At 49.3% G+C, this 18137-nt stretch overlaps 1 protein-coding gene across 1 annotated transcript in view; it reads left to right on the top strand.

The window, feature by feature from the left end:
- GAL3ST2 (galactose-3-O-sulfotransferase 2) overlaps positions 1–18137 on the top strand; it is a 53969-nt gene that overhangs the window by 856 nt on the left and 34976 nt on the right. Inside the window, exon 2 of the mRNA XM_008177437.4 lies at positions 5005–5195. Within this exon, the coding sequence (XP_008175659.4) occupies positions 5005–5195 (191 nt within the window). The remainder of the gene's footprint in view (positions 1–5004; positions 5196–18137) is intronic.

The following is an 18137-nucleotide window of genomic DNA, read 5'->3' as shown; positions in this document are numbered from 1 at the left end:
ATAACAACTTTGCAGAACTTGTATGTGTATGTGTGTGTGAGTAAATGGAATGTAGTAAATATAACTGTCTACTTGCTTTGCTTCTTTTAGTATTTTGTATGAGTACATGGGATAGAATATTTATGATTACTTGTTTACTGTGAATACAAAAAAGCATAGTAAACATGGCATTTTGCCTCATCCCCTTTTAAAAGATCTTGTTGGTTTTTATTTTATTGGTACAAAAAAGAGCAGAAGCAAGGGGTGGCGCCTTAGCCCCCTGCCAAGAAAAGTGCGGGACCCACCATACCAACATCAGCCATTTTGTCACATTAGGTTCTTACATGGTCACCATCAATGTAGCCTTTGAGTGCTTGTTTCAGGCTTACAACTAAAGATCTCTCTTCTTTGGGGCCTGGTCCTTCTCCCATCAGTGTGGATGGTGCAGAATCAAGCTCCTAGTGCAAAGGGTGCTGGGCTCTGTTCCTGTTACATTCATAGCACGCACACTGAGGAATTAGATAAAATACTCTTTCTGGAAGGTTGCAATGTCACTGTACTTTATTTCTTAAAATCCAGAACCTTAACATACAAGAACCAAAACCAGAGCGAGATAAAGCAGGCTGCTCCGTAAGACAGAGGCACAACTCACCCCCATTTAACTGACTGCTGAAAGACCCAGACTGCATGTTTCCTTAAAGAGCCCACAGCTGGCAAGCAGGATCAGGAAATCCCCTGAGAATTTGAAGTGTTAGATTATAATTTTAGCCGTTTTCCAATGACAGCCATTGTGTGTAGCAATCATACATCACATAGTTAGAGATAATCTGTTTGGAGGGAACAATACACTTTTGCTGGTGCTATCCCAGGGAGTGTGTGAGGAGCAGGCTGTGGCAAGGGGGGCGGAGTCTTGCTGTTGGCCAGCCTGGCTCACTCCAGGCTCAGCTCCAGCCCAGAGTTTAAAAAAGGGAAGAAGGAGAATCTGGGGAACTACAGCCTCACCTCTGTCCCCAGAAAAATCATGGAGCAGGTCCTGAAGTAATCCATTTTGAAGCACTTAGAGGAGAGGAAGGTGATCAGGAACAGTCAACATGGATTCACCAAAGGCAAGTTATGACCAACCTGACTGCCTTCTATGACGAGATAACTGGCTCTGTGGATATGGGGAAAGTGGTGGACGTGATATACCTTGATTTTAACAAAGCTTTTGATACAGTCTCCCACAGTATTCTTGCCAGCAAGTTAAGGAAGTATGGATTGGATGAATGGACCATAAGGTGGATAGAAAGCTGGCTAGATCATCGGGCTCAATGGGTAGTGATCAATGGCTCGATGTCTAGTTGGCAGCCGGTATCAAGCGGAGTGCCCCAGGGGTCTGTCCTTGGGACGGTTTTGTTCAACATCTTCATTAATGATCTGGATGCTGCTGCTTTGCCTTTCTGCTCAGTGGCTATAAACTGTGTAATAATCCACAGATAAGTGACCACATTGGTCTTTCTAAGCAAGCACATTTAGGCTTAAGGTTTGCCGGACAAATAAAAAAAAATAGAAAAAAAAATTAGTTTGTGGCTCACCTGAAACACTTTTTTTTTTAAACTTTTGGTGAACCAAAAAAGTTGAAAAAATTTAATTTCAAAATGCTGTGTTCAACCTGAAAGGAAACATTTCATTTAATTGTCAAGGTGTTTTTAAACCTTCTTTAACAATAACATTGAAGTAAAATTGGAAAGTAAAAGTTGTTTTGCGTTGAAACACTGTTTAGAAAATGTTGAGAACAAAACTTTGATCTTTTTGGAGTTTGGTTTCCCCAACCAAAATGATTTGGTGAATTCTGCATAAATTTGCAAAATGTTTCAGTTCTCCAAAATCTTCACTCTTCAGCCAAATGAATTGTGCAAAATATTTCACTCAACTTTTGTCAATGGTGCTCGAACCCCCTAAGGAAAACTGTGTGCAGCAGAAGATTGAAATCAGAACTAAGTCTATTAGGGAGCAGATGTTATCTAAAAGGTGTATGCACACGTCGTCTCATTGGATCTAAATAGCCCCAGACCTTTGGCTTTTGGGGGCCTGTATATAAAGTATCTGTGCCAAGTACATGGAAAATCAGCAGCTACAGCATGTGCCTACAGGACAGTTGAGAAGTTTGAGGGTGCCCAGGGATGGGGATGTAGTCAAGTCATTCTATCACTACATCACTTTTAAACGCTGTCTTCTGCTGATCAGTGTCCTTTGGCCTCTTGATAGGCTGTATTTTAAGCTCACAATCTTGATTCAAACTGGAGCAGAGATGATCTGAGAGCAGTGATTTCCCTACACCCACCCACCCCCAGTTTTGTGAACTAGTTACATGCCAATTTAGTGACTGTTTGGAAATTTAAATTGAAATTGAAATATTAATACACACTTTAAAAGCATATTGTGACAAATCTCTGTCCTCGTCTCCATGGGTCCTGCGTTTCCTGACCGATTTTGCTAGCCTCAGAGGCTCACTGTGACCCTCCACTTAACCCTTCTCTCTCTCTACAGACAAGGGTCACAGTCTACAGAGCCATTTTCATCATAAGCCAGCAAGGGAGATGAGGAGAAACTATTCTCCCTTGTGTTAGAGCAAAGGAGAACTACTCGCCTATTATCCCAGCTGTTTCCCCATGGCCATAGCCCCGTTTCCCGGATATATGTATAGCAAGACAATCAATCAAGGAAGTCGGACATATGCATCCTGAAGACCCCCAGAAGAATAATCAATCAAGGAGGTCCAACAGATATATCCTATTTACCCCTAGAAAGGAATTTAAAAATTCCATAGGTTAGCAGAATGTATGCACGTTAAGTTGTTTGTTACTGGGTATAAAAAGGCCTGCTTTGCGCTTGTAAGGTGTGTCTCTCTCTGGCACTAGCCGAGGGGAGCACCCACTCAGCTGACTGATCAATAAAGAACTTGAAGCCGTCTTCTAGACTCCTGTGCCTCCTTGGGGTAATTGGGCAGCTCCAGGGGGAAACGAGCGCATTTGGCTAACAATGGCACCCCAGATGGGACTTCTCTCCCTGTAGAGGGCACTGACCGACAGCCGAGGGCGATTCCGAGGAGTGGCCACCTCGAGCTGTTGGTTTGCTCGGGCCTCGGATCTCTAAAGAGAGCTCTGAAGGACACGGAAGCAAGACGGCTTCAGAAGAAGGGGAAGTCTGACTGCCGGACGCGGCCACTTCGGGCGGTAAGTGCGTTTACCTCCTGGGTTTGAGGAATAACGCCCCCGAGGTGTGGGTTGGACGGTGGAAATCCCCTAGGCAGCCCGTATAAGGGAAGGTATATTAACATTGTTGTAGTATTATAAGTGTATTGTCGTCGTGTTTTTGGTTAAAGGGGAAGCAACCAACGGCCAATGAGTAACGTCACTAACTCCACCAGTCCATGGGCCGTTCTTAACAACTATTGGGACTTGGAGCAGCCTCAGGGATTACTCTTGTTTGTGGGAGGGGTAATCTTGTTTCTCCTCTTAATGGTGTGTTGGAAACCAAGATTGTAACTGATTAAGGGATCTGTGTAAAAGATGAGTGAGTGCCGCTGACAGGTCTGAGGCTTAAGCTGACTTCAGCCGCCCCAAGACTCCTGCGAGGGGAAACCCGGTGACCAGGATATCTTGACTGCAAGGGGGGGTCAGCCGAACCTTGTGACCCAGCGGATATCTGAGTTAAAACTAGATCCCTAAAAACCCCTTGATACCTCTGTCTTGAACAAACCCCTGGGTAAAGCATAATGGGGTCCGGACAAAGCACCTTCTCCAGTACGCCCCTGGGGTGTATGCTGGATAACTGGAAGGCGTTTAGACGCCAGGCTGATTATGGAGCTGTATTATGTAAAGACAATCTTGTGAGATTCTGTACTCTTGAATGGACAACCTTCGGGGTGGAATGGCCCGAGGGAGGGACACTCAAACCAGAAATTGTACAAGCAGTACATAGCATTGTGACCAATATCCCTATATAGATATTTGGCAGGGCCTCGTAGCCAATCCTCCCCCATGGTTACAGAAATGTAAATTACAAACTATTAAGACCTTAATGGCCTGTGCCCCTGTTAGGAAATCCTGTCCCCCTGTTAAGAAATCTTGTCCGCCGACTGATTCCTTCTGCCCCTGATCCTATGCCCCCTCCCCCTTTGTATCCTGGCCTCCCAGTTCTGGCACCCTCAACTGAAAGCCCCCCCCCCCCCCATCTCTGAGGATAATGCCTCAGCTGAAAGGGGTGAGCCAAGCCACCAGGGCTCTTCCAAACCGGAGTCCCCTCCAACCTCTCTGAGCTCCTCAGTGTCTGATCGCACCAGGAGCAAGACTGGCCCCGTGACAAACCAGGACACCGAAAAGCGGTGGAACGTGTCATCTGAATATCACCCTGGGGAAACTAAGCTTACCCTTATTCGCTCATCAGACAAGGGTGGCCCGGTGCTCCAAGGGCCCCTGCAACGGAATTATTTGTGTCCACTGCGGGAAACTATAGCCCCTGAGGGCAATCTCACTATGGTATATGTTCCCTTTACCACTAGTGATCTATATAATTAGAAACAACAGAATCCCCCGTTCTCGGAAGATCCCGCCCCGCTAACAGCAGTGTTTGAAACCTTAATTACGGCCCATAACCCTACCTGGGGCGACATGAGGGTCGCTCTTAATACCCTATTAACTGTGGAAAAGAGGCGTTTAGTCCTCTCAAGGGCCCGCGAGTGGGTAGCTGAGATAGAGGGAAACGTGGCCGCGCGGCTGCCTTGAAAGCCCTCCTGACTGGCCACATTATGACACAGCAGGCCGGACCCGTCACGGCCAATACGCCACGGCTATAGTGCAGGGAATGAAACGCTGCATCAGGAAAACCCCAAATTGGGCCAAATTATACAATATAAGACAGGAAAAGAATGAGAACCCAGCTGCCTTTTATGAACGGCTTTGTAATACCTGTAAAAGATACACAGACCTCGATCCTGAGGATATCAACAGGAAACGGGTGCTAATCCCCCTTTTCATTGGGCAGTCCTACGAGGACATTAGAAAGAAGTTGCAAAAATTGGAGGGGGCGTCGGGCAAGAATATAGAGGAACTTTTAGAAATAGCTATGAAGGTTTATGATCAGAGGGATGATGAGGAGCGGAAGAAAGGGGCCCGCGTTCTAGCCATGGCCCTAAGAGAAGGATACGCGGAAAGGGGGGACAAGGTTAAGGAACGGCCAGGGCCACCAGGGAAGGGGCGGGGCCCCCACCTGGGTCGAAATCAGTGCGCTATCTGTAGGGAAGAGGGGCACTGGAAGAATGAATGCCCCCGGCGACAGGCCATGGGAAAGGAACGTAAAGATAAAACCCTGTCCCTTCCCATCCTCTACAACAGTGCGGGACATTCAGGGGAGGGATCTTCCCCATAGGGAAGCCAGGGGACCCAGCGGCCCCTCCTGGCGGCGCAAGCTGCCAGCCTGGATCCCACGGTAAAAATTAATGTGGAGGGCCGCCCAATTGAAGCCCTTATTGACACTGGGGCCACCCTTAGCTTGCTCCCTCTTAGTAAGGCTCCCCGAGATAGAGCTCGGGAACGTGCCATGGTACAGGGGATAGAGGGACAAACTACAGCTCTGGAAAAAACTTTGCCTCTCCCAGTAAAAATAGGGGACCGTCAAATTTCCCACCAGTTCGTTTGCAGCCCCTCTTGCCCCATCGCGCTGCTCGGACAAGATATTCTTACTAAACTGCAGGCAGAAATCTCGTTCGATAAAGGGACTATGGAAGTCAGACTCCCTAAGCAGCAGTCCTCCAATTACCAGATGGCCCTGATAAGCGCTGGAAATCACTTCCCGGAATGCTGGGGGAGGAATGAAGAGAGCCAGCTGTCAGGGGTTAACCTTGAGGTTTGGGCAGAGGAGGGAGGCGTCGATCGGGCCCGGAATGCTTCACCAGTGCATATTTCCCTTAAGGAGGGAAGCAGCCCGGTCCGAATTCGACAATACCCTCTTAAGCTGACCACTAGAATCGGGTTAAAACCTCTGATTCATAAGTTTCTGCAGTGTGGGTGGATCAGGGAAGGCACGTCCCCATACAACACTCCAATAATGGGAGTGCCTAAGCCTAATGGGCAGTATCGGTTGGTCCAGGACCTGATACAGGTTAACAAGTTAATAGAGGCTCCCTATCCAGTCGTCCCGAATCCCCATACTATTTTGGGCCAAGTTCCCAAAGATCACAGTTAGTTCTCTGTGTAAGTAGAGTCAGGATGAGCTCTACCCTGACATCTGGTGGTGAATTATGGCAAGTGTGGAAAAGAACTCCAGGGGCTGATCTGGTTTGCATAGGCACCCCCACAAAAGAGCTGAAGTTATTAAGAGCTGAGATCAGTGAGACTGTGTTAACTAGTGGGGGAGCCTGAAGCTATATTGCTAGCGGCTGGCGGAGCAGCTAGCAGAGTGGCGCGTCACGGGGATGGTTGGAGCGGAGCTGAGCGACTCCCACGTCGGTGAGCAGGGCGGAGCGGCTGGAGAAGCAGAGAGCAGAGCAGAGCGGAGCCTTGTGGGAGCGGCCCAAGGAACGGCTGAAGTGGAGCAGAGCTGAGCGGCTCACAGGTTGGTGAGCTGAGTGGAGCAGCTGCCAGAGCCGTTTGTGGACGGCGGGAGCAGCTCGTGGAGAAGGCTGCGGCGGAACCCCACGGAGAGGCAGCCGGTCGGCCTCGGATCACGTACGGTGCCCCTTAACACCCTGCATGCCTTCCCCCCCCCCCCCCCCCCCCCCCGCTTGAACTCTGGGGCTGCACTGACCAGGGACAGAGACTTCGGGGGGTTGTTGGACTTTTGGGACTTTGGTGATTCTTGGGTTGCTGGTTTCAAGAACCAAAGGGAAAGGACACAGCCCAATTTGCTGGGGTGGGTTTTTTGCTCATGAAGCCTGTTTGTGGTGTTTTTCCAATTTAATGCTGATGTCGTTTACCTCAGGTTATTAAACATTTTCTGTTACACTCAGACTCCGTGCTTGCGAGAGGGGAAGTATTGCCTCTTAGAGGTGCCCAGGGGGTGGTATGTAATTGTCCCAGGTCACTGGGTGGGGGCTCGAGCCGGTTTTGCATTGCGTTATTGAAACGGAACCCCTAGATACAGAACCCAGCCCTTGTTGCTGCCAACTTAGATGGGCAGAAGGGTTACATTTTTGGGGGCTCGTCCGGGATCCCCTGGGTCAGTACCCCTCTCAAGCACCTGTTGAGTGTTCCACTGCATTGGGAAACAATTGGTTATATTTTGAGGAAATTACTGTTTGTATAATGGCTAATATGTCAGGTTTGTTGGGCCCTGGCCCTGCAGCCTCCAGCTCAGGGGCCACAGCCTCAGCTAAGGATTGGGCAAAAGCACTGGCACAAATATTGGGAAAGGTTGTGTTGTCCCATGCTAGGTCAAACTCTTGTCGTGCGTTAAGGTTATTTGCTGGGGCAGAGGAGTTCGAACCCTGGTTTGAGCATACCACTGAAATGCTGCAGGAGTGGGCTGTACCTGATGCAGAAAAGCGAAGATGTCTAATAGAGAGCCTTAGTGGCCCAGCATTAGATGTGATTCGCACCCTGAAGCTCATTGACCCTGAGGTCAGTGTGAAGGACTGCCTGGAGGCCCTTGATCATACCTTTGGGAGTGTAGAGGGCCCTGAAGACAGTTACTGCAAGTTCCTTAATTCCCGACAGCAAATTGGCGAGAAGATTTCAGCCTATATACAGAGGCTGGAGAGACTGCTTCAGAGAGCTGTCATGAGGGGTGCAGTGACTGCTGAACAGATGGATCGGACCAGACTGGCTCAAATTGTAAGAGGAGCTCAATATCAGAACTCGATTCTACTCCATCTCCGGTTAAGAGAACGACGGGAACATCCCCCAAGTTATTCCCAGCTGATAAAGGAGGTCAGAGAAGAGGAAGAAAGGCAGGCTGCCAGCGAGTTTTGGGAAGCCTAAACATTGGAGCCAGCCGGCACAACACCACTGCAAACAGTCAGTGTACTGATGGTGAGCACCACAGAGGAACTTGCCCAACAAGTGCAGGTCCTGACAGAACGGATAGCTGAACTGCAAAGCACCATTGACCGAGCTAAGACTTCCAGGAATAAGGAGCCTCTGACCGTGGCGATGGAGAAGTCAGCATTTAGAGCCACCATCCCATCTGGGCGAAGGGGGAAAAGGACAATTCTTCTGCTACTGATGTGGTCAGGATGGACACAGTGCTGCCAAGTGCCATAATGAAGAAAACCCCTCCTTAGTGTATGGAAAGCTGAGGATCAGTTGGGAGAGATCCGGTAGCTGCCAGAGAGTCCAGGGACGGGGACCACCCAGGCCTGCAGGATTTGAAGATTCCTCCAGAAAAGACAGTCCAGCTGGGATCCCTGCAGGACTGATAGGGCCTCGAGCAGAGGTCATGGTGAAGATTGAAGGGGTGGAGTGTAAAGCCGTGCTTGACACTGGATCTCAAGTGACTATTATATTTCAGTCATTCTACCAACAAATGCTTAGGCACCTGCCTATTCAGCCACTGACTGGCGTTGGTCTGTGTGGCCTCAGCATGGATGAATACCCCTACCAAGGGTATGTCATAGTGCACCTGGAATTCCCAGAGGAGGTTGCTGGGGTAAGAGAAGAGGTGGACACAGCTGCATTAATATGCCCTGACCCTAAAGGGACCTCTGATGTGTCTGTGTTGATAGGGACCAACTCCAGTCTCTTCAAGGTGCTCGCGGATTACTGCAGACGACGGGCTGGGGACCAGTACCTGAATACCCTGATGATCCACACGCTTTGTGCTGAAGCCTATAGGAAGATTGAGGGTGCTAAAAAGGAGACATCTGAGCTACCGATTGGGGCGCTGAAGTACATGCGCACAATCCCCTTAGTAGTGCCTGCAAGGACGGAGCAAGAAGTGCTTGTCATGAGTACTCGGCTGAAAGGCAGTAAAGGGGCATTAGCAATGGTAGAGCAGCCAGTTGAAGGAGAGCTCCCGGAAGGAGTGCTGGTCCCCAGTGGAGTCATAACCCTACCTGCTGAAGCCCAGGAAAAGGTGACCATACTGATTGCTAATGAAACAAGTCGAGATGATGTTGTGAAGCAAGGACAAAAGATAGCGGATCTCTGGGAATCAATTGTAAAACCCCAGTGTGAGACTCAAGTTCCGCCAATAGACCCTGCAAAGTTTGACTTTGGAGATTCACCGTTGTCCAAGGAGTGGAAAGATCGCCTGAGGAGGAAACTTTGTGAAAGATCCAAGGTGTTCTTATTGCATGAGTGGGATGTGCAAAAGGAGTAGAGCACAACATCAGACTACATGACTCTCGACCTTTCAGGGAGAGATCTAGGAGGATTGCCCTCTCCGAGATGGAAGATGTGCGACAACATCTTCAGGAGCTGGCTGCGAATGGCATCATTACAGAGTCCCGCAGCCCATACGCCTCACCCATTGTGGTGGTCCGTAAAAAGAATGGGAAAATCCGGATGTGTATTGTCTACCGCACCCTAAACCGCCGTACTGTGGTTGACCGGTACACAATGCCCCGAGTCCAAGATGCCTTAGACTGTTTGCTGGGAAGCCAGTGGTTCTCTGTGTTGGATCTTCGGAGTGGATACTACCAGATCCCTCTGGGTGAAGAAGATAAGGAGAAGACAGCCTTCATCTGCCCATTAGGGTTTTATCAGTTTGAACGCATGCCCCAAGAGATTTCTGGAGCACCTGCCACATTTCAACGTCTTATGGAGAAAGTTGTGGGAGACATGAATTTACTGCAAGTGTTAGTGTTTGGAAGAACCTTGGAGGAGCATGAAGAAAGACTTCTTAAAGTGCTTGATAGGTTAGAAGCTTTCAATTGACAAATGCCAGTTCTGCAGGACCTCAGTGAAGTATGTGTGTCACATAGTGTCCCAAGAGGGTGTGAGTACTGATCCCGATAAAATAGAAGCCCTCACTACATGGCCATGTCCAAGTAACTACAGAGAACTCAAGACCTTTCTTGGGTTTAGTGGCTACTACCGCAGATTTGTGAAAAACTATGCTACGATTGTAAAACCTCTGAATGATCTTACCAGGGGATATCAGTCCAGCAGGAACAAATCTAAGACCAAGAATAAGGGGAGGTCCCCAAAGCCTCCTGTGCAGAGACACTATGGCCCCTTCGAACCATTTGGGCCACGGTGGGATGAGAGATGTGAAAGGGCTTTTCGAGAAATCATTACTTGCCTAACTCATGCTCCAGTCCTAGTCTTTGCTGACCCAAGCAAGCCATTTATCCTGCATACTGATGCCAGTTTGGAGGGTCTGGGAGCAGTACTGTACCAGGAAGTGGAAGGAAGACGTAAACCTGTAGCCTTTGCCAGCCGAGGACTGTCTGATAGTGAAACTCGCTATCCCACCCACAAGCTGGAGTTCTTGGCCTTGAAATGGGCCATCACTGAGAAATTTCGAGACTACTTATATGGTGCTCAGTTCCAGGTGTGGACAGACAACAACCCATTGACCTATGTGTTAACAAGTGCTAAGCTGGATGCTACAGGGCAAAGATGCGTGGCCGCTTTGGCTAGCTATGACTTCAGCATTCAATACCGATCAGGGAGAAGCAATGTAGATGCAGATGCATTGTCCAGGCATCCACAGGCACCAGGAGTTGCTGTGATGCCCACAGATGGAGTGAGGGCTATTTGCAGTGTGAGTTGCCAGGAGCCAGAGTCCCATGAGAGTCCCATGAGAGTCTTCATGGATGTGCTGCAGAAGCTTTGGGCCTGCCCCCTGAATGCGTGCCTTCTGCTTCAGTGAACTATATTGTGTTGGACCAATCTCCTTTGCCCATGCTCAATGTGGCTGACTGGCAGGAAGCCCAGCTGCAAGATATTGACATTCGTGATACACTACTTGCCAAAAGGGAGGGGCGAAGCCCAGCTGTGGTTGTCCCACCTAACCTGGAGGGTAAACTACTATTGAGAGAATGGACCAAACTAAAACTGATTCAGGGAGTGCTACACCGAGTGACCACAGACCCTTTACAAAAGCAACGAGCACAGCTAGTGCTGCCAAAAGAGTACAGAGCCCTGGCCATGAGGGCCCTGCATGAGGACTTTGGACATTTAGGGATGGAGAGGACCCTGGAACTTATTCGTAGTAGGTTCTATTGGCCTCGGATGGCTGAAGATGTTCGCAGGAAATGTGAGACCTGCGCTCGATGTGTTCAAAGGAAAACTCTGCCCACAAGGGCTGCATATCTGAAGAACATCACCAGCAACAAACCTCTGGAGCTGGTATGCATTGATTTCTTGTCTTTAGAAGTAGACAAGAGGAATATTGGGAACATTCTAGTAGTGACTGACCATTATACGCGATATGCGCAAGCATATCCCACATGTGATCAGAGGGCCACCACTGTTGCTCGAGTACTGTGGGAGAAATATTTCTCAGTTTATGGATTTCCAGCCCGGATACACTCGGATCAAGAGCGGGACTTTGAGAGTCCTCTTCTGAAGGAGGTGCTGAGGATAGTGGGAATTAAAAAGTCTAGGACAACGCCTTATCACCCGCAAGGCGGTCCTCAGCCAGAGAGGTTCAACCGAACCCTATTAGATATGTTGGGGACGTTGCGGCCAGAGCAGAAGGCAACCTGGAGCCAACATGTCGCATTTCTGGTGCACGCCTACAATGCCACAAAGAATGATGCTACAGGAGTCACCCCATACCTCTTAATGTTTGGGCGAGAACCAAGATTACCCATAGACCTGTGCTTTGGTGTATCAGAGGATGGAGATAGCTATGAAACTCATCAGCAATATGTATCCCGACTAAGAGAAAAGCTGCGGGATGCTTATCACTTAGCTACATCTGCTGCTTGGAAGAACGCAGACCGCAACAAACATAGATATGATGCTAGGGTACATTTGCAAGAACTCCAGCCAGGGGACAGAGTCCTGCTGCGAAATTTGGGTATTACTGGCAAACACAAGATAGCTGACAGATGGAAGGCAATACCTTACTTGGTGATGGAAAAGCTAGGAGACCTGCCGGTCTACAAGATCAAACCTGAAGATGGTCCAGGGCAGACAAAGACGGTGCATAGAAACCTTTTGCTCCCTGTGGGAGAATTGGTAGACACCCCGTGTGAGATGGGCCACAACAGGGCAACCGGGCGGAACGAAGGTGCTGGACCAAAGCTGCCCTCCAACGTGGACAGCCAGCCCCCTGCAGCTAACCTACCCCTATACAGCACATGCGAGAGGGAGTCTGAGGAAGAAGACAACCATGGTGTATCCTGGGATGGAGACAAGATTTCAGTCTCGATCAGCATCAAAAGAGAGCTCCTCCTCTTCCGCCCTAAACCCCATGGCAGAAGTATTTAGGCCCATTCTTGACACCCCTGGGCCACTGGTGGGACCCCCATGTGATGACACACACAGGTTATTGGACAGTGGAGACATACAGGTGGAGGATGTCCTGGGCACCTTGGACCCTCCATTGTTAGAACTAGAACTGCAGGGGCCTATGCCAGTAGCCGAGGGGCCCTCAAAGGAAACCTCCCCATCTGTCGTTCAAGAGGCTGTCCCCTCTACCACGGTAACAGAGTCTCAATAGACGAGACAGGGTAATAAGACCAGTAAAACGGTTGACTTATGATGCACCTGGGGTGACTAGTGAGGAACCAATATTTTTAGCACACAGGCTTGTGGAAGCTAAAGTGGGCTATCTGAGGCCCTTTGGAGGGAACCAGTGAGTTGGTATAATAGGGAGTGTGATTTGTCGGGATGACAAATTCTCGGCTGGGGGGAGGATGTAAGCAGAGTCAGGATGAGCTCTACCCTGACATCTGGTGGTGAATTATGGCAAGTGTGGAAAAGAACTCCAGGGGCTGATCTGGTTTGCATAGGCACCCCCACTCGCCTGGCATGAAACAACAGCAACTGAAAGTGGTTACTTTGGCTGGTGTGGGATCCCCAGTTTCTCTATTATTGGGGCAGGAAGAATAAAGTTTTGTTACCCTGATTCTGTGAATCAAGGCCAGTGGAACTGTTGTATGTCAGAAGGACTGAGTGAGTCCTTCACCATTACCTAAGTAGCACTTGCTTGACAAGGGGCATGGGTTACAAAACCCAGTGAATTGAGAGAGGATGTGGACAGGTGTTTATACCTGATGGTAAGGGCCCTCTTTGAGGGTTTGAAACACCAATTGCACTACCTCCTCTCTCCACTGTTGAATGTCAGAGCTAACTTTGATTCCATTAGGAGTCTAGTTACAGGCTGCTGAGCTGAATTCACTTTGGGACAATGGTGCACTAGCACTGGGACTCCCCTACTATGAGCTGAAATTGCTAAGAGCTGAAATCACAAAAGAGCTAAAGTTATTAAGAGCTGAGATCAGTGAGACTGTGTTAACTAGTGGGGGAGCCTGAAGCTATATTGCTAAGCGGCTGGCGGAGCAGCTAGCAGAGTGGTGCGTCACGGGGATGGTTGGAGCGGAGCGGAGCTGAGCGACTCACAGGTCGGTGAGCAGGGCGGAGTGGCTGGAGAAGCAGCGAGCAGAGCGGAGCCTTGTGGGAGCGGCCCAAGGAACGGCTGAAGTGGAGCAGAGCTGAGCGGCTCACAGGTCGGTGAGCAGAGCGGAGCAGCTGCCAGAGCCGTTCGTGGACGGCGGGAGCGGCTCGTGGAGAAGGCTGCGGCGGAACCCCACGGAGAGGCAGCCGGTCGGCCTCGGATCACGTACGGTGCCCCTTAACACCCTGCGTGCCTTCCCCCCGCCCCCCTTTGAATTCTGGGGCTGCACTGACTAGGGACAGAGACTTCGGGGGGTTGTTGGACTTTTGGGACTTTGGTGATTCTTGGGTTGCTGGTTTCAAGAACCAAAGGGAAAGGACACAGCCCAATTTGCTGGGGTGGGTTTTTTGCTCATGAAGCCTGTTTGTGGTGTTTTTCCAATTTAATGCTAATGTCGTTTACCTCAGGTTATTAAACATTTTCTGTTACACTCAGACTCCGTGCTTGCGAGAGGGGAAGTATTGCCTCTTAGAGGTGCCCAGGGGGTGGTATGTAATTGTCCCAGGTCACTGGGTGGGGGCTCGAGCCGGTTTTGCATTGCGTTATTGAAACGGAACCCCTAGATACAGAACCCGGCCCTTGTTGTTGCCAACTTAGATGGGCAGAAGGGTTACATCTGTAATAGACTTAAAAGATACCTTCTTTTCCATCCCCCTTGATTTGGAATCTCAGAAACTGTTTGCCTTCGAGTGGGAGGACCCAGATACTCACTACAAGGCCCAATACCTCTGGACCGTGGTCCCACAAGGACTTACCTGTGCACCCGAGATTTTTGGCAGCGAGTTAAGAAGGGACCTGCCCCATTCCTGGCTGGACACCCCTCATGTAACATAGTCCAGTATTGCGATGATTTGCTCTTAAGTAGTGGAACAGAGGCAGCCTGTAAAGAGCAGACTGTAACGCTCCTTAATTACCTTGGGACACAGGGGTATAAGGTTTCAAAGGAAAAAGCACAACTGGTTAGGCGACAGGTCACTTTTCTTGGGTATCATTTGTGTCAGGGAAGTCGTAGTCTAGGTAAAGAAAGAATCCAGGTTATACTCAATAACCCTCGACCTCTGAGCCCCCGAGAGTTAAGGGCTTTCCTGGGATTGACTGGGTTTTGTCGGCTCTGGATCCCTGACTACGGGGGAAGAGCCAAACCATTATATGAATCCTTAACTAAAGAAGGTCTGCTCCTTTGGACATTGACCAAAGAGATGGAAAAAGCATTTCGAGAGCTAAAAGAAGCCTTGGTTCAGCCTCCCGCTCTAGCCCTCCCAGACCCTCGGAGGCAGTTCACTCTACACGTTCATGAGAGGGGAGGGGTGGCCGCTGGAGTTCTGTGCCAAAGGTCGGGACCAACCTGGCGACCCATTGGATACTACTCAAAAGGTGTTGGACCCTGTCGCTAAGGGGTGGCCTGCCTGTTTACGGGCCATTGCAGCAACCGCTCTCCTTGTACAGGAGGCTGAAAAACTGACCCTGGGAGGGGACACTGAGGTTGTGGTTCCCCACGGGGTGCCAAATACTGGGGACAGGCGCTGGGGAAAAGCATTTAAATCCCAGTCGACATACCAGATATGAAGTAGGGCTCTTGCTAGCCCCGGACCTAACCTTTAGGACAGTTAGCTCCATAAACCCAGCTACCCTATTGCCAGACCCTCAGGTTTCCCATGAGACCAGCCCCACTCATGACTGTATTGAGGTCTTGCAACAGGAAACCAAACCCCACCCTGATCTCTCAGACTTGCCGTGGTCCAACCCTGAAATTGAAGGGTACGTTGACGGGTCCAGCTATGTGATAGATGGCAAGCGGTTTACCGGAGCAGCAGTAGTAATTAAGGACAAAGGAATATACAAGTTTAAACTCAGCCCCAATTTGTCCGCCCAAGCGGCGGAGCTAGTGGCTCTTATCGAGGCTCTCCGGTTGGGAACTGGAAAAACGATTAACCTGTATACTGATAGCCGCTATGCCTATATGGTGGTACATGCTCACGGGGCCCTGTGGAGAGAGAGGGGATTTATCACAGCGTCAGGCCAAAGAATTGCACATGGGAGTCTCATCAAAACACTCCTGCAGGCTTTGATGCTTCCCCTCCGGGTTGCCGTAATACATGTGCGTGCCCATGGAAGGGCCCCCGGAGGCTGAACAACGTAGATATAATCAATTGGCCGATCAGGCCGCAAAGGAGGCTGCACGGGAAGGGGCCTCATGGCTCCTTTTGGTTCAAGATACAGAAGCTAAAAACCCTCCTCCCTGATATACAGCTGAGGAGGCGTGCCACGCGCAGGCTGTGGGGGCCCGGCAGGTTCCCCCGGGATGGTGGAAATTACCGGGGGGGGGGGCGGGGGGGAAGATTTTTGTCCCCCGGCCAGTACTTCAGGAAATTCTCCGGCACATGCATAAAGAAGGACATATGGGGTCAGGGGCAATGGTTGATTTGGCCACCCGATCCCTTAAGGGGCTGGGCATGCACATGGAAGCCCAGAGAATAGTTAGTAATTGCCCTGTCTGCCAACGAACTAACCAAAAGGGGTTTCAGAGTAACAGCTGTGTTAGTCTGTATCCGCAAAAAGAAGAACAGGAGTACTTGTGGCACCTTAGAGACTAACAAATTTATTAGAGCATAAGCTTTCGTGGACTACAGCCCACTTCTTCGGATGCATATAGAATGGAACATATATTGAGGAGATATATATACACACATACAGAGAGCATAAACAGGTGGGAGTTGTCTTACCAACTCTGAGAGGCCAATTAATTAAGAGGAAAAACAAAAAAAAAACACTTTTGAAGTGATAATCAAACTAGCCCAGTACAGACAGTTTGATAATAAGTGTGAGAGTACTTACAAGGGGAGATAGAGTCAATGTTTGTAATGGCTCAGCCATTCCCAGTCCTTATTCAAACCGGAGTTGATTGTGTCTAGTTTGCATATCAATTCTAGCTCAGCAGTCTCTCTTTGGAGTCTGTTTTTGAAGTTTTTCTGTTGTAATATAGCCACCCGCAGGTCTGTCACTGAATGACCAGACAGATCAAAGTGTTCTCCCACTGGTTTTTGAGTATTTTGATTCCTGATGTCAGATTTGTGCCCATTAATTCTTTTGCATAGAGACTGTCCGGTTTGGCCAATGTACATGGCAGAGGGGCATCGGGGTTTGTTACAAGGATAGGTTCCTGGGTTAGTGGTTTTCTTCAGTGATGAACCCCGATGCCAACTCTGTCCACATATCTATTCAAGTGACATCATCATAGGACCTAATCACATCAGCCATACCATCAGGGGCTCGTTCACCTGCACATCTACCAATGTGATATATGCCATCATGTGCCAGCAATGCCCCTCTGCCATGTACATTGGCCAAACCGGACAGTCTCTACGCAAAAGAATTAATGGGCACAAATCTGACATCAGGAATCAAAATACTCAAAAACCAGTGGGAGAACACTTTGATCTGTCTGGTCATTCAGTGACAGACCTGCGGGTGGCTATATTACAACAGAAAAACTTCAAAAACAGACTCCAAAGAGAGACTGCTGAGCTAGAATTGATATGCAAACTAGACACAATCAACTCCGGTTTGAATAAGGACTGGGAATGGCTGAGCCATTACAAACATTGACTCTATCTCCCCTTGTAAGTACTCTCACACTTATTATCAAACTGTCTGTACTGGGCTAGCTTGATTATCACTTCAAAAGTTTTATTTTTTTTCTTAATTAATTGGCCTCTCAGAGTTGGTAAGACAACTCCCACCTGTTTATGCTCTCTGTATGTGTGTATATATATCTCCTCAATATATGTTCCATTCTATATGCATCCGAAGAAGTGGGCTGTAGTCCACGAAAGCTTATGCTCTAATAAATTTGTTAGTCTCTAAGGTGCCACAAGTACTCCTGTTCTTCTTTTAACCAAAAGGGGTGTGGCCCTCCCGCCCCAATGGGAGGCCGGCCCTGGGCCACGTACCCTTTTCAGAGATGGCAGGTTGACTTTGCAGAAATGCCCCCTTGCAGGGGCTATAAATACCTGCTTGAATTTGTGGATCAGCTTACGGGATGGGTAGAGTGTTACCCCACCCGGCATTGCCAGGCCCGGGCTGTTACTAAGGCCCTGTTGCATGAAATACTTCCCCGATTCCATCTCCCCGAAACGATTGAATCTGATCAGAGAAGCCACTTTACCTCACAAGTGGTCCAACAGGTGTCCCAGGCACTCGGTATACAATGGAAGTTGCATACCCCCGGAGGCCGCAGAGCTCGGGTCAGGTGGAAAGAATGAATAGAACTCTCAAGGATACCCTCACTAAACTATGCACAGAGTCTAGTTTAAAGTGGCTTGATGCGTTACCACTCGCCCTTACCCGCATTCGAAGGGCCCCACGTAAGGGTCTTAAGCTTTCACCATTTGAACTGGTCTTTGGGTTCCCTCCCCGAATCCTTATCCCAGGGTTCCGGGAGGATGTAAACTGGGAAATGGGGAAGGACTCCTTATGGAAACAGGTCTCCGGGTTGCAATCTGTTTTGTTACAGCTGCATCGATACGCAGTGCCTTTTCAAGCCCTTCCCTTGGACCAGCCCGTCCACCCGTTCCAGATCGGTGATCAGGTCCTTGTCAAGAAATGGA

Source organism: Chrysemys picta, chromosome 9 (genome assembly GCF_011386835.1).
Source record: "Chrysemys picta bellii isolate R12L10 chromosome 9, ASM1138683v2, whole genome shotgun sequence".
NCBI classification, from domain to species: domain Eukaryota; kingdom Metazoa; phylum Chordata; order Testudines; family Emydidae; genus Chrysemys; species Chrysemys picta.
Note: the sequence above shows the minus strand (reverse complement) of the source record. Positions and strands in the feature narration are given on the sequence as shown.